The sequence below is a fragment of the Plodia interpunctella genome, chromosome 3 (genome assembly GCF_027563975.2).
Source record: "Plodia interpunctella isolate USDA-ARS_2022_Savannah chromosome 3, ilPloInte3.2, whole genome shotgun sequence".
NCBI classification, from domain to species: domain Eukaryota; kingdom Metazoa; phylum Arthropoda; class Insecta; order Lepidoptera; family Pyralidae; genus Plodia; species Plodia interpunctella.
In genome coordinates this window covers 2,668,241-2,685,990 of record NC_071296.1, presented here as the reverse complement: position 1 = coordinate 2,685,990, position 17,750 = coordinate 2,668,241, and the positions used below count along the sequence as shown (strand labels likewise).

The following is a 17,750-nucleotide window of genomic DNA, read 5'->3' as shown; positions in this document are numbered from 1 at the left end:
TCGTCTCCAGTCCGCAAGGCAGCGGCACCCGCAAGGAGCGGTGTCTAGCCTTGTATAAATCAATGACAGAAACTCATTTTTGTCGGAGTATTTTTCAATTACAGCCTGCTGAGCAATATAAATCAAAACGGCTGTTATTGCCTCCAGACGCTGTCGCTCACAACTAAATTATATTGTTTTTCTGTTGACAAAAATTGTTACCTTAGTTTTTCTTTAATTCTATCCATATTTCCATCTTACCATTTACCTTAGGCTGTGTAGCTAGTATAATCTCTACTGTAAATACATTCCACATAGACCTAGGAAAAGAGTTTTATATTTTAAATACATATATGCGAAATCCTACATGCGAAGTTTCATGTGTTTAAGAGTTCACAGTATGTTAAGCATTTAACATATATTTTTCTTTTCATGGGATAAGTAAACTAAATTGATATTACCAAAAAGAGTGCCTCCTGAAACTGACAACAGAGGTGTCATTCCATCGGCCGTAGAAAATATTTACGATGCCCGATTTTATATACCTAACTAGATGTTGCGCGGGGCTTCGCTCCTTTGGGAATTTTGAGATAAAATATAGCCTAAAGCAATCTTGGATAATGTACCTTTCTAATGGTGAAAGAATTTTTGATATTGGTTCGGTAGTTTAAGAAATTACCCGCCTCAAACATACAAACTCACAAACGCTTAACTCTTTATAATAATAGTATAGATATAGATTTGTATTCTCATGTGATCCTAAGGAGGACACAGTGGACGCTACTGAAGGCTACTTTTTAGACAAACAAACATCAAATATTGTAAAAAAATATGTATTTTTTTCAATGTTTTATAAAAATAAAATTAAAAATTAAAACATCAAATTATTTATAAAACATTATACACTCATACTACATTGTACATTTATTTTAATTTCCTTTACATAATAATCTTTACACAAATCAAAGCAATAAGTAATTACAATAAAAATATTATTATAAAAAGACAAATACTATGACTTATTTTCTTCAGAAACAATGGATTTGGTTTTTTCTTCCGCGGTTACGGCGTTTTCAGTTTCGACGACGTTCTAAAAATTAAAAAAATATATACAGGATACAACTCATTTATTGTACACTGTGTCTTTTATGTTTGACAAGAATTTACATGGGATTTACTATTTTGATGTACTTTTTAAAGTGAATAAAGTGTTCATACTTTCAAAAATACAGCAAAGACAGACACAACATTAAAAAATACTGATATACATACAACTATCCGGTGAGGGAAACATCGTGAGGAAACCTGCACACTGGTTGATTCTTATTAATTTGTGTGTGAAATGGAGAAGGCAATGGCAAACCACTCCATTAATAATGCCAAGAAAGTTGTTGTGTGTGTTTCATTCCACGTAATAACCACGACCCTCGGCCGTGAGGAATACGACTATGAAGATACAACTATACTATTATTTATAAACAAAAAACAAATCACTATACTTTGGATGTCGATATCCTCGAGGGCTGTTTACTTGAACTGGGTTGACCTTTATCACGAAGAAGAGTATCTTGATCATCATAAATCTCATCCTAGAATCAAAGTTGATAGTTTAAAAATACCTTTTTTAAAATGCCTGCGCGGTGTTCGAGCTCGGAACCTTATCGAATGTCGAATTAGTTTGTTGATTTATCTATTTTTTAACTATTAAATGTAATTTCTAAGCACATAAAATATCTATACTTCGAATATAATAATGATTATACTAACGTCATTTATTTCTAAAAGAGAATCCTCTACTTGAGATGTAGTGTTGGGCCGCTTCTGAAAAAAATATAAAATAATAATTTTTAACTTAACACATCAATCGCTAAAAAAATTTGAACACTTTAAAAGGTAAATATAAAAAAAAACTAACAACACTTCTTCGTTTTATTTCGGCTTGTAGTTCTTCTTTCTGCTTTCTTCTGAAAAATCCAACCTGAAATCCAATGGTTAAGATTAGTAATTATCAGTATATCTTGAATGCATAAAATACTTTCAGCGATAAAAATTATATAATAGGATATTTTTCATACAAAGAAGTATAACGTTTAGGGACCTCGGGCACTCTAAAACGAATTCTCTAATAATGCTTCTTTTATTTTAAAATAATATTACACAAACTTAAGAAACAATAACGTACTATAAAATATTAATGCCATATACAATTCTCTTACAGTCAACAATGACCAACCAAAAGGAAATAGCACGGAGGTGCATTTACGTACTTAAATTATAAATATAAAAACATAATTACTATTTAAACTATTTAATAAATAAAAAGAAGTAATAGTCAAAATAGTCAAAATGAATTAGACCTACACGTTTTACCGAATATAGGTATGCAAATATAAATAAATAAAGAGGAGCATGCTATCCACTACAAATCCAAAACAAAAAAAGAATTATAATGTACTTATACTAGCCCTAAATTCTATCCGAGTCTATCATTAAAGAAATCATTTAAAGTATCATTTATCAGTTAATAAAGACTTGAGGTGCTTTTTAAATAGATTTAAATTTAAGCTTTTATATTGATTTGGAATTTTGTTGTAAATTTTCGGTGCCATATATACTATGCTATTACCGAGTAAAGCAGATTTTGATGGGTGCATGCATAATCGATAGATATCTCGATGATTCCTCAATACAACATCAGCTAGACGAGGGAATAAATGAGCATTGGTTTTCACAAATGTTGCTACCTCAAGTATGTAAAGTGACGGAAGAAAAACACTCACTCTGTACAGTATGTAAATGACTATAGCAAATAATATGGCAGCCACTAATATAGCTATTATTATAATGACAGACTTGTTCTGGCCAATCGTTGTATCTTTTTCGTAGACAGGCACTGACGTCACGCTAAAAACCAATCAAAACATTAATATTTCCTACACATCTTTACAAATTAAATCGATTTAATAAGTTATTAACAAAATGTATACACATCTTTAAATAATACATTTTACTAAGTAGTCTGTGTCAAAATATATTACAAATCCCGTGGTAATTTCGGGATAAAAATACCCTACGTGTTATTCCAGGTTATATTCTCACCGTGTACCAAATTTCATAACAATCCGTCTAGTAGATTTTGCGTGACAGAGTAACAAACACATACACACATACATCCTCACAAACTATCGCATTTATTTATTCAGTAGGATTGGTACGATTACCAAAGTATGGTTTTGACGACTCGGTGGCGCAGTGTTAAGTGCTTGCCTCTGAACCGAGAGGTCCCGGGTTCGATCCTCGGTCGGGTCATGATGGAAAATGATCTTTTTCTGATTGGCCCGGGTCTTGGATGTTTATCTATATATGTATATGTTATACAATATAGCATCGTTGAGTTAGTATCCAATAACACAAGTCTAGAACTTACTTTGGGGCTAGCTCAATCTGTGTAATTTGTCCTTGTATATTTATTTATTTATTAGACATCTTAAAAATTACGTATATTTACTAAGCGCTCTGACTATTAATTTCATCACTGTTACTTACCTCGTCGTTTTTATAACTGTTGTAGGGAGTAGCTTCAAGGATATGTTACTTGTAATCGCCAACTTTTTAACCAGAAGAAGTTTCTCTAGAAGCATAAATAATTATGTAAGTTAATATCACAAAATACATACCTATTTTAATATAACTTTTATTGATGATGTAATTTTCTTCCTAAGTGATCTTTGTAATATTTTAATTTAACATTGTAACTGCAACATGCTTCGTCAAATATTTTATTAATCTAAAACAGGCACAATACCCCGCATCATATACCTGGCTCGAAAGTTCCCATTATACTGGCTGCATTGCCACGCTGTATTGCGATGGAGATTCTTTGAGACAGATACGATACCAAACGCGCCTATCATTTAGCCTTTCTGATACATATTTAGTTCATGTAAATATACGGTCATTTTTATTAAATCAAATTTTTTTTGGCCAATAAGCAAGCACATTTACTTGCAAAAAATGTAAGATAATCCCTCGCCTCTGGTTACACACGCATGACACACATAAAAAATATTTTCAACTAGCAACCCGTCCCGACTTCGCTTGGGTATAAGCAAAAATAAATACAGTTAAATCTTCCTTATGATATATTGGTGAAAACCGTTCAAAAATCCGTGCAGTCGTTTTTGAGTTTATCGCGTTCATACATACAGACGTTGCGAATGTTATATATCTAAAATACATATGTATAAAGACATATGTCTTTAAAGAGTAGAACATTTACACATACACGTATATTTGAATATATTAATCATTATTATTGAATAACATATATATTTATCATTGCAATACCAAATCGATGTGTTGTGATTGATTGACCTCCTTTATTTTCTTTCGAATTTCCGATTTCAGATCATAGGTTTTCGTTACTTAGGGTGAGTTTCACCAGTCAACTTTGACGTTGATTTTAACCTTCGCCCCACCTACGTTTGGACAAAATGGCGTAGTTTGCGTTCTTCTGCGCAGGTTAAAGCTAACGTCAAAGTTGACTGGTGCAACTCACCCTAAATGTGTGACGTACCTATTTGATTTTTCCAGACTACAATCGTGACCACTATTTTGAGTGTCGACGACGGAATCAAATCTAAACTACAACTGGTTGTCTGATTAATTATCTTGCACTGATTTTCTGATGTTACCTTGAATAATAAATATAACCTTGAATAAATGAAAATAAAGCATTAAATGTCGATTTAGGTCTATATAAGCGTTTGTATTTCAAATAAATTTAAAGAACCTGGAATAATGTAATCTTTATTTCTTTTCGATCGCATACACACTATAGTGAACTTAACTGTCCACCAGCTTGCGTGTTTTCTCCCCACGTTTTCCTTCACCGGTAGCAAGTGGTGGAAACTCATGTGGCACGAATATTATAGATTTTGTAATAAAATTGAGAATTTTAATCCATAATCTATAATATCCATAATTAAAATTGAAAATTTTAATCCAAAATCTGTAATATCTTATAATAGATTTTGGAATAAAATGGAGAATTTTAATCCAAAATCTGTAATATCTTATAATGGATTTTGGAATAAAATTGAGAATTTTAATCCAAAATCTATAATATCTCTGACAAAAAAAGAAATAATAACTACGAAATTCCAGGCATGGCTGCGATTTTCTATATATCAATTTACATTATACTTACAAGCAATTCTTTTATAAAGTTAGATTCTTGGACGGAAATGTCCATTACGACGTCTTTCCACGAAACTGTTCCTTTATTGGAAATCTGAAATATGCAGTAAATAATTAATTCTATGCAGTAAATAATATTTAGTTTTATTTTTGTAGTCAAAATGTAAATTCATAAGATTAATGACAATAAAACCAATTATAACGTAATCTATTAATTCTTATGAGTAAGAAATAAAATCAAAAAGTACCTAAGTATTTAGTATTTTCATTTGGGATTTTACAGAACTACACATTTATAGACGTAAAGAAAAATCATACTTACCCGATATGTATGTGTAACATCAATGGTTCCCGAGCTGGTTTTGATCGCCTTCTCTGTAATACTACGTGTTTCTGAAACTCTGATATTAATCAAATTAATAAATTAATAATCAGTGGGTGAATTTTACGACTGTTTGAACACACATTTTTTTAAATAAATAATATATATTTTTTAATTTAAACATTTATAAAATTAACATTGTGCCAGTACTTTACTTATTTATAAAATAGGATAATTAAATCGATTACTGTGTGTGTACATGGTACAATTTAATAAACACTAATGACAGCCCGCGGCGGCATTCAAAACGAATTTCACGAGCGAATTTCAGTTTGTAAAATTGCTAAAGTGTATACGCGACGTCAATTACATGATTGTGTGTTTTTATATATTTTTTTAAATTGCTTATTCTTACTAGCAAGCAACATATGTATTGTTTATTTGAACATGTTTTCAGGATTCATCATGTCGTATGTCATGAGTTTGTACCCCAATCTGACACATATATAGTATTTTCATAGACCACTTGTTTCCGGTGAAGGAAAACATCGTGAGCTAACCTGTACACTGGTGGACTGTTTAGTTTACTAGTGTGTGCGACCTGCCACTAGATGGCGGTAGGTAGTCGTAAAAGTCATGTCAGATTTTCCTTTTAATTAAATTACTTAGTTATCTGCTAACTATGATATGTAAATTAAATGTAACACTTGCCCTTGAACCTCAATTCTATCCATGGTAAAGTCGTATTCCACATAAAATTGCTCCTTGATTGGAGAATTCTTCTCATCGCATTCTTCATACAAATTTACTGTCACGTTCAAACCAGTAAATTCGTTCGTCAGTCGACTCGTTTCCAATTTGATTAGGATATCATACTGAAATTATAGAAATGTTTGTGCTCTTCTCTGCTGTGCTAACCGAAGGTAAATAGATGTGATTCCGTCATAAGGGGGCTTACCATCATCACTTAATGCGATCCAGCTCAGGACCTAGACTGATCTACATCGATAATTCGTACCATCAAGTTACTTTTAAATTTCAGATTTTTAAACTGTGCTGCATTTGAATCGTTGCGTAATAGTTGAATTGTAGGCCTCCTGGAGCCAATCACCAGGATTTACCATCAGATCAAGCGTAATAAAATAAAAAACAATGAAAGGTGTACTCAATTTATTAATGGGGCAAGTTAAATAAAAGGTAGTATAAACGTACCGATGTATTTTTCCTGAAGCCCTCTGGCAGCCGACAGAGGTATCCATCAGAACCGTGGGAGCAATATAATTGGTCGACGGGCGCGCCCACAACGTTCACTAGTGCGCACGCGGTGAACGCGATCCTACCCTCATTGGTGATGTGAAGCGTTAGTGTCTCGTATTTCATAGAATTCACGTCATATTTGTAACCTTTTTTGATTTCACTAAAACAGTTTCATAGTTTGCTTTTTATTTAGCGACATGATCTGAAAAGCTGGCCTTGTGTAATTTAAATTAAAAATGCATATAGTAGTTACCTATTAATTCTAAGTGAATCTCACTCAAACAAAGAACAGATAATGAGCAATTTTTAAGTTATTGTTTATTTACATGAATTGTACTTATAAATCTATGTATGTATGTAACCCACAATGACCTAATTCATCATGAGATCATAATATCAAAGATTAGAATAGATAAATAAAGTTGTAATTTGAATTTAAAAACATTAGGCAAAAAGCCTTTAATTATCGTCCATTCTATTCACTTACCCTCCAGACCATAAGAAATTCATTTTAAAATGGTAAATGCATTCTTCACCAGAACAGCCTCGTTCTATGAGCTGAGTTTTCTTCATGATGCTGTACGGAGTTACGTTCACCCAAGACGGGTTGAAATCTAAAAAAAAGAAGCGTAAACACGCGAAGTGGAAACGCGGGGTTAACAGAAGAAAAATTAACAAGATGTTGCAGCTGATAACAATGGGAAAAGAGTCAGGAGTATGAGAAATAGAAAACTAACCTTCGCTAGTCGAAGAAGACGAGCAGAAGAGAAAATGACAGTGTGACATGACCGATTATCGTTCTTGACATGGTGTATCTCATTTGCAGAATTTTTTTACATAGGATCAGTAATCCCGAAGATTAGCTTGCTCAAATTAGCTCTTCGGCTTATAATATTTTTATTTTTTAGTAATACCTAGCGAATTATAGTATTTTTAGAAGTTCCATCCATGTGTAACACAATGGTAGATTATAGATAACTAAATAGTTTACCCGTGTTTTCTAATCCCGCAGTGATCAACTTAGCTTCCGATGTAAATGTGTAAAGACCAGGTTCAAAACCAACCTATGGAAAAAAGTAATATTATTTTGTACATAAATTGCGCGCGCCTCATTTTAACCTAATTTTTTTTTTCTTACGAGTCGTATGTAAACAATCTTCATGCTAGTACATATTGTTGAATTTTGTTGTTGTACATTCTAGAGCAAAACATTTATTAACCAGGTATTAATTTCCACTAAAGTAAACCCTAAACTGTTCCCACACATGGCTACATGTGTGCAAATGTGCTACCTAAAATTGATACTGTGGCGTGCCTTGAAAAGGCATTTTAGAGACTAAATATTATATTATATAAACCTAGAAATTATTGACAACAAAACGAAACATATATTTTTTACGTCTAATATTACAAAGAAATAAAATTAAATCGTAGGTTTTAAATTTGTCATTATTAAATTGTATTATTGAATAAAAAAATGGATTATATGTAGACACGCTGTAATTTAGTCTAATTTAGTCTTAAAAAGTATCAGATACTCACTATATAAACGTTTACAATGTGACAATAAGTATTTTCCTTGCTGCTTATATCAATGTCTATAAGTTTTGGACGGCAAGTGATGTTAACTCGAGTTCCGCTTATCGTATTCTTTAGCGACACATCTAAAATACAAAGGGCAAAAGGTAATTTAATCGTTTCATTAAAAAAAATATCATAACAGTGAAAAGTTTGCAGTAATTATTATATTTATAATTGATTTTTTATAATTAATTTATTCTACTACGTTGTTTACCATAATTTTTTAAGGTTGGTTGCACCGCCTCTTTAGACTTTAACTTTGATGTGCGCAGAAAATTTCAAAGTACGCCATTTTGTCTAAACGTCAACGTCAAAGTTGACGGTGCAATTCCCTTTAGTTTTCATCATTAAAGCTAAGCTTACACGAGAAAATTATCTCTCATCTAAGCGTTTTCTGTGTGTTTTACTCGGCCAGAATGTGTTGGAGCCCAGGGTTCGCATTTCTACATGTTTCGAAATATTGTGAGGATGTATGTATGCAAGGAGAATACATATGTATGCATGTTTGTTACTCTTTCACTCAAAATCTACTGGACCGATTGTTATGAAATATGGTACACGGGTAGAGTATAACCTAGAATAACAAATAGAATACTTTTATCCCGAAATTCCCACGGGAGCGAAGCAAAAAAAAGGTCTGTTACTCACGTGCTGCAATGTTGTCCATATTAGATTTGTATTCCAGGTTTATACAAGTTTTTATTTTGAATTCATTTTCTGATTCTGGAACTATCTGTAATGTAAGGTACCTAGTTATAGAAATTAGCGAATCGAAGATTTGTAAGGAAAGTGACCAGTTAACGAAAATGCGGTATCAAAACAGGAAAAGCTGAAATTGTGACAGACAGAAAGACAGGCAGACTTCCACATTTATGTTAGTATATTGTTGAATACCTTAGGTCCATCAAGCTCAGTAGTAACATTGATGGTGACGGCAGGAATACAGCGGAGAATCATAATTTTATTACTTGCAGGAGCGCCAATCGCTATTTCTGAAAAATAAATTTAATCAAATTATTGTTAACTAGCTAGTTAGTACCGGCTGCGCTCCCTCAATACCATAATAAATTATACACATAATTTATTATGGTATTGCCGGAGTTCCTCAGTAATCATACTATCTATTAATATAACCCGCATCAAAATCCGTTGCGTAGTTTTAAAGATCTAAGCGTACATAGGGACAGACAGCGGGAAGCGACTTTGTTTTTAACCCCTGACGCAAAAAGAGGGTTGTTATAAGTTTAACGTGTTTGTGTATCTGTCTGTGGCATCGTAGCTCCCAAACGGTTGAACCGATTTTCGTTTAGTTTTTTATGTCATAGATAATTTTATCCCGACTGTACCTAGCCATGTTCCATGAAAATCGGTTCACTAAGATTTAATTACTTTTAAACTTTCGCGTTGCATAATTATATAATATGGCGGTAGAAGAAGATTCTACCGGACACGTCGCTGCCGTAGCTTGCTGAGTCAGTCGCCCAGTGACCACGGACCTTTGTAACAATGTCCGAAACGTCCGGGAAATATAAAAGGTATGTGCGCGTTTAATACCTGTTGTTTAGTAAAATTCTACTATACTGTTGTATTGTATTATATTATACTGTTGTTCACTAAAATTTCCTATGTACGTACCATCGCATCCGTTGCTGTCCATGTCAGACATGACTCCAATACTAAAACCCAATCGCTTGTATCCCTCTCTCTTTATAATCTGTGTGTATTTGAGATCAGAAACGTCAACTGTATCTGTGCTACCATTTTCGTCGATCTGTTTGCTTATTTCTCTTATTTCGTATCCGGATAGTACATACACAACACCTTCGTTCTGGTATGGCGCACTGACAAATAATTCTGTAATTTAATTAATTTTGTGTACTGAATCTCTGTGTAACAAACTGTCTTCTTGCCAGCGGGTTGCCCCGCGTAAATTTTTCCGGCATGAAAAGTACCCTGTGTCCTTCTCCATACTTCAAACTACATGTTTGCAAAATTTCAAGAAGATTGGTTGAGTAGATAAAGCGTGAAGAGGCAACCAATAAACAAACTTACTTTCGCATTTATAATATAGTATAGGATAGTATATAGTGATAGGTATAAAAGGTATAGTCATAGGATGGGTATAAAAAAGCTATGACATTTATAAATAACGTTTAGGGCCCGTATCCATTGCTCCAATGCATTGATATTGCGCGTTGCTGTTAATTTCTGTGACATTGACGTGCGTTCACGTACGTCCCAACTGCATTATGATTTTGCGTTGGTTCATCGACGGGTCTCATAACAACGGAGGACTGCAGAGCAATGGGATTGGAGCCTCGGATCGATGTCGACATTGAAATTTCATAAAAATAATTTTATTTATACTAGCTGCGCTCTGGGGGTTCGCTCCCGTAGGAATTTCGGGATAAAAAGTACCCTATGTGTTATTCCAGGTTATATTCTTCCCGTGTACCAAATTTCATAACAATGCGTCCAGTAGATTTTAAGCGAAAGTAACAAATATACATGCTCACAAACTTTCGCATTTACAAAATTAGTAGGATATCTTACCTTGCAATCCATCGCCATCCAAGTCGTTCGCGACAACGCTACTCCCGAATCTTGATTCTTCGTTAACACTTATTAATGTCAATTTTCGTATTATAAAGTCTTCCTGTAATAATTAACAATAATAGACTAATAGACTTTGTGACGGTATTTATTCACTTATTGTATCGTAGAAAATCAAAATTAATTACGTGCCATTTTGAATGAGCCCTTATAAATATGGATAGCGCCGAACTCCGGGTCCGAGGCGGAAGTGCCGTGCTGCGCCGGCGCACCTACCACCAGGTCTGTGTAACTGACAATGATTGTAAAATCGATAAATTGAATACGACTATATGAAGAATAATATAGGGTTTCTCTCCGAAACTTGTTGTTTTGAATGACAACGTTGGTTTAATTTTTCAAGAAACTGTTACATTCTTTGCGATAAAGGAACGGTAAAAAAACCACAGAAGCATTTTTATTTTAAGGAAATACTATATTTGCCCGCGGCTACTATATTTACCCATGTAAATTTTCCACGGTTATATTTTGGTACGTTAGGTACATTGTATATACAACATTTCAAGAAGATAGGTCGAATAGGTAGAGCGTGAAGAGGCCACAAACAAACTTACTTAGTATATAGATAAATATAAAAATATTCAGCGCGATTGTGAGTACCTGTTACCATACAGTGTAGCAGCGCACAGCGCTGCACCGAACATGATATTCTTGGGACTAACACCCATGTCGTCATAATTCAGTTGGAATGGTTTACGATTTTTCATGATAATTGACAATTTCCCTTTTTTGTATCTTAGAAATATCACCTGCAATAAGGAACAGTTAAGTACAAGTTATTTAAATAATGATACTTAAACTACCGACTATACTGCAAGGTTAGTAATTCACCTTGATCAAATAGAGGGTAGTTATATTTATTTTATTTCTATGTCAAATATTGTAAAGAGCAATAGTGATAAAATATTTTTTGTACAAAGTATGATTTGACTTTTTTATAAATAAGAACCAATGAGCTCACTTTAAAAGTCCTTTTTCAATCCAATCATACAATCATACTAGTATCAGAAAAAACTTCTTTGATAGGTTTTCAAGCAAATACGTATTACTTACTCCCCCATCTAGATTGCTGTCCGTGAAACTAACGGCATAAACTATGTCATCCATGTGCCAAAATTGACCGGATGTCAATCCACTACCTGAAATAATTTTGTAAAATAATTAAGTGTCTGGTTCCCGCCCTAGAATAGAACTACTCCATATATTTCCGTGGATGTCGTACGAGGCAACCAAGGGACACACATCCTGGCAGTTGATAGGCAACAGTATTTTCGAAGAGTGTTAACGTTAGGCAGGCGACCGGTCATAAAATCATATTATAAATGTGAAAGTTTGTGAGGATATATGTATGTTTCTTTCACGCAAAATCTATTGGACGGATTGCTATGAAATTTTATACACGGATAGAATATAATCTGAAATAATACATAGGGTACTTTTTATCCCGAAATTCCCTCGGGAGCGAAGCCCCGGTGTAGATACTACCTTTTAATTTTTTATCTAGTGCAGCACAATTTGTCATGTTCTCTGTTTAAACTACTTATAGCTAGTTGTGTCATTAGGATTTTGTTTCCAAATCATTACCATATTTTTCTACTTTACGCTAAAAATAAATTAAGCAAAGTGCGGGATTCGCCCTTTTAACTTACCTAAATTTCGACTATTCCTTAACATATTCTGGTATGCGGTTTTTCTCGCATCCTTCATTTCATCGTCGTCTAAAACTAATGATTTTATTGGACCCAACCCATCTTTTTTTATGTTGACATATGCTATATCTCCGTGTAGAGATGGCGACGCTGGTTTTGATATAAGTAATATGTTATTTATCTCATCGACTAACGTTCTCCAACCAAAACTGCCTTCAGTGTTGAAAGCTAAAAAAAATACTTTTAGTTTTTAAGTATTCTTATATATCTTAATTTAAATAAAATAAATATATAAAGTATCTAAATAAATTAAGTTAATTTTATTATTAAATGATTTTTTGAAAAAATATCTTGTTGACATATGCTATATCTCCGTGTAGAGATGGCGACGCTGGTTTTGATATAAGTAATATGTTATTTATCTCATCGACTAACGTTCTCCAACCAAAACTGCCTTCAGTGTTGAAAGCTAAAAAAAATACTTTTAGTTTTTAAGTATTCTTATATATCTTAATTTAAATAAAATAAATATATAAAGTATCTAAATAAATTAAGTTAATTTTATTATTAAATGATTTTTTGAAAAAATATCTTGTTGGTAGTTGACGTGTTCATATTCTATATTCTTTGTTTAAAATATTATCGTCAATAAATTAGTATTAATTGAATGGTTAATCTAGTTATGTCGGACTGTTACACTAGAGGTCCCGGGTTCAATTTCCGGTCAGATCAAGATGGAAAATAATCTTTCTCAGATTGATTTGGATCTTGGATGTTTATTGGTATATATTCAATCTGAGTGTGTCATATGTTTATATTTTTTTATTTAGTTATTTTGTAGACATAAAAACACATTAACAATAATTTATGTAAAGTCAATACTCAATTCTTAGTATCACAGTTTTAAATATATTATATTATATATATTTTTAAGTTTTACCTACATTTGCGTGGGTGTCCATATAAACCAGTGAGTGGCGTGACTGTTTGGCGTCTCACATCAAAACAGGCGCCCCAAACAAAGAATTTCCTCGTTCCATAAAAATCATATTCACCTGACCACATCGGTGCGCAAGTCTGAAAATTCAGTCTGTACATAGTATAATAAAACTGTAAATGATCTATACATAGGCGATATTGAATAAAAATCTTGAAGAAAGGTCTTTATGAGACATAAATATATATAGAAGACAAAACAGTTATTTTTTAATTTGTCTGTCTGTAAAACTACTGGATGGAATTGGATGCGGTTTTCACAGTAACATAGCAGATAATCTAACTTAAAATCTGGTATTGGTTTCGTTGCGATAGGTTGCTTAGGACCCAAGACATTGACAATATTAACTTATGAGCGGGAAGATTGCACTAAACTAAACTTCCGAGTTTGTCAAAACGTCAGCGGCGCGCCGGTTAAAATTAACGTAAAATTTGACGGTACAACTGATCCTTCATATTTGCCGGTAACAGTAGTTCTATCAGCTGACTGGGCTATATATCCCTAGTCTCGTATGACATCCACGGGAGAATATGGGGTGGTCCTGTTCTAAGGCGGAACCACAAGAATAACCTAGTTCATTCTATTGTAAATTAACATGTACATTACCACAAAAGAATCGTTTAAAATGGCTATAGTCGCTCCGAACATATACTTGTAGTCATCGGATGCTGGAAAAAAAATACTTAATTAGATAACTGAAGCTACCTTATATTTATAGTGGACAAAGTCGCGGTTGCCGCTAGTCCATACTAATATTAGAAGAAAAGACAAAGACAAAGATTATTTATTTGCAAAAATATGACTTTACATTTTTTTTTTACAATGCGGTGTATAAAGACAAACAATCCTACATGTTTCACCGTCCACGGATGTGCAAATTTAAATGGTGAGCTTGCTAACATCCCACCAAACAAAATCGAATAAATAAAAGTAACTAAATTAATTAAATTTTTATCTCAGTCTATCATTAAAAAATCGTTCAAATACAAATTAAATTCAGAAATTAGACCTTCACAGGCACTTTTTCTCGTCAATTTTTATATTTATAGTTATTTCTCACAAGCTACAAACTACTGGCATTTCGGAACGACCACTGCTGAGAAGAAATGCCGAAAGAAACTCATTTGAACAGTGTTGGTCCCTATCATGCCAGATCGGCTTACATTATTGTTTCTTACAATGTTTTCATTTTCTAATAATATATAAAAGTACATAATGTACATAGTCAAAAGGTATATCAAAACATATATATATATATCGATATGAAACACAATTAACTTACATGAAAATATATGAGAAACGAGATGACCAGTTCCCTCTGGCAGCACCCGTTCACGATTGACGCATGGGACAGCCATCGCGTAGCTCAACCATAATAGAGGGAACCTCACGACCCGGCCCAGTTGAAATTATAATAACATCTATCTCTCTTATGTTACAAATGAACCCAAAAACTAATACGTCGATTCTGATGAAAGGCATAAAGATAGACGAAATTTACAAGAGTAACAAATGCTACTTTTTATATTATTGTTTTACGAAAACGAAGACGGGGCAGGTCGCTAGTATTTAATATAATAAAATAAAGAAAACACACCTCTACGACCATTGCTTAAATGTTTGGAAAAAGTGGAATTGATCTCATTAATTGATTCACATTTCTCGAATTTTAAATTTCTCTTTTCGTCCAGTGAAGTGGAAACTGGACAATATTCCACATTTCCAATTACACCGCTTGGGTCGCCTGAAACTGAAAATCATAATAACAAAATCATTTTTAGCTCAATTTTGCTCAAATTGTATGCAAATATCTTCACAAAACTTGGAATATAATAACATTATGTTGTGTTATTCCCATAACACAAGTCTCGAACTTACTTTGGGGCTAGCTCAATCTGTGTGATTTGTCCTAATATATTTATTTATTTATATTTATTATTGTAAATAAATATATTAGGACAAATCATATCACACAGATTGAGTTAGCCCCAAAGTAAGTTCGAGACTTGTGTTATGGGATAAGTACTAACTAAACGATACTATATTTTATAACAAATACATATATAGACAAACAACCAAGACCCGGGCCAATCAGAAAAATATCATTTTCCATCATGACCTGACCGGGATCGAACCCGGGACCTCTCGATTCAGAGGCAAGCACTTTACCACTTCGCTACCGAGGTCGTCAAATTGAATTGAATGAGAATTGTGATATTGGAATTTACCTAATTTTTTCTGTTGCTTCTGATAGCCAAATGAATAACCAATGAGTTTATTTTTCCCCTCTATCACACTAGCGGATGGTTCATGAAAAAACAAACAGTTTAAACTCTTTATCGTGCATGTTATCATCACCAACCACAGTGTGAACCCTGAAAACATTTCACATTAAAAGTATAGTTACAACGAAACACATACCTCACTGCCGCGTAAGTCTTCAAAATTTAATTGTTAATTTTCTACGCGAGCTCGGGCTTTGTGGCTTCACAGCTCCAGTACAGTAACCGGGAATACGCGAAAAAGTGTGAGAGAGAGACAAAACTTTATTATTTTAAGGAAAAATCATTATGGGACTAATAGAAGCGAAAACATTTTTTTAATTTTTTTTTGTCTATCCGTTTGTATGTTTGTTCGCCCATCACTCAAAAACTACTGTATGGAATTTGATGCGGTTTTCAGAGTTGTATAGGGAAAGGTGTAACTTAAAATCTGGTATAGGTTTCATCGCGATTCACGTTGCTTAGAACCTGAGATATCAATAATAAGTTATAGGTGGACGCACGAAGCGGGCAAAAGCAGACCTAAAATAAAAAATAATTCACTCACCTTTCATTCTGAATAAATAAAGAGTATAATTTTACATATAAAAGTTGCACATATTACACTATCAAGCTTGAAGCGAAACTATGCGACTAACACAATACAAGAAATACGCCAGAACCAGGAAAAATGTTGTTTTGTAACTACCAGTAGGTATCATTATATAACACTAATGCTGTGAAATTTTACAGGATAATTAGTTATATAAAATTAATACATTCAACGGCACATAAAGTTACCTAAGCATGAACCTCTATGGCGTGGTAATAGCGGCGAGTTTGCAATGAATTTGGGTAGATTGATGTGCTGTTGACTGTACCTAAATATTAGGACAAATCACACAGATTGAGCTAGCCCCAAAGTAAGTTCGAGACTTGTGTTATGGGATACTAACTCAACCATACAATATTTTATAACATATACATTTATTTATAGATAAACATCATATAGATCAGAAAAAGATCATTTTCCATCATGATCCGACCGGGGATCGAACCCGGGAGCTCTCGGTTCAGAGCTAAGCACTTTAGCACTGCGCCACCGAGGTCGTCGTCTACGTATCACAATATTATTAATTTCTCTTAGGGAAAATGTTTGGACACGAAGCAATCTTTAGATATATTATGAAAGGGAGAAGAAACCAAGAGAAGAACAAGAGGAAGAACAGGAGATAGTATCACTATAAAAAGTGGGCATCGTGTCATATCAAGAAGTGAAGAATATCTCTCTGTCTTCTCTGCATGTTGGCAGCGGAAAAAAACCTAAAATTTTGAAGATTCTGCTCTGATTGTACACTCCTTGGGAATATTATTGTTGTCTATTAGTCTAGGTTGTGTGTCCCTCCTCGTACGACATCGACGGTAGGATATGGAGTGGTCCTATTCTAGGGCGGAACCACACGCCACAAAGTGAAGGAATTAGGGGGAGAGAACAATGGAAGAAGGTCTTGAATAACACATTAAAGTGTGAAAGTTTATCTGTCTGTCACGCTTTCTCAGCTTAAGCAATCGTCAATTTTAATGAAATTTGGTACAGATACGAGTAGTTGATGAATAGATTTTTTTTTAAATGTAATAAAAAACTGCCAATAAAAATACCTGCAGTGTAATTAAAAGGTTCTTTGTCGCACAACGCAAAATTTAAATATCAAAACCCCGTCACGTAGAGTATTCTGGTTTTATGTGACCCTGATGACCTCGTAATGGCCTCCCACGCACGTGGGCGGAATTATTTAGTTTTATATCGTCATGTAATATTGGCAGGACAAAATGAAAGCACCTGGTGATATTTGAGGTGATGCTTTGGACATTTAGATAGTAGGTATTTTTTT

The 17,750-nt window shown here is 33.5% G+C and overlaps 2 protein-coding genes across 2 annotated transcripts; both read right to left on the bottom strand.

Moving 5' to 3' along the window:
• Window positions 1–811: 811 nt before the first annotated feature.
• LOC128683806 (integrin alpha-9-like) lies at window positions 812–12,822 on the bottom strand. Its single transcript, XM_053769764.2, has 22 exons — window positions 12,601–12,822; window positions 12,005–12,090; window positions 11,552–11,700; window positions 11,080–11,183; window positions 10,892–10,990; window positions 9,974–10,192; window positions 9,233–9,330; window positions 8,987–9,071; window positions 8,300–8,421; window positions 7,749–7,821; window positions 7,245–7,371; window positions 6,713–6,917; window positions 6,212–6,375; window positions 5,501–5,579; window positions 5,189–5,272; window positions 4,556–4,673; window positions 3,526–3,610; window positions 2,760–2,883; window positions 1,895–1,957; window positions 1,747–1,800; window positions 1,479–1,568; window positions 812–1,069 (listed from the first exon to the last, which is right to left on the bottom strand). Exons 1-22 carry the CDS (start codon window positions 12,656–12,658, stop codon window positions 992–994), a joined length of 2,364 nt encoding a protein of 787 aa, XP_053625739.1. The 5' UTR covers window positions 12,659–12,822; the 3' UTR covers window positions 812–991.
• Window positions 12,823–12,926: 104 nt separating this feature from the next.
• LOC135310073 (uncharacterized) lies at window positions 12,927–16,538 on the bottom strand. The gene is made up of 6 exons (XM_064437086.1): window positions 16,427–16,538; window positions 15,826–15,972; window positions 15,195–15,347; window positions 14,204–14,265; window positions 13,545–13,677; window positions 12,927–13,069 (listed from the first exon to the last, which is right to left on the bottom strand). Exons 1-6 carry the CDS (start codon window positions 16,431–16,433, stop codon window positions 12,927–12,929), a joined length of 645 nt encoding a protein of 214 aa, XP_064293156.1. The 5' UTR covers window positions 16,434–16,538.
• Between the last annotated feature and the right edge of the window lie 1,212 nt (window positions 16,539–17,750).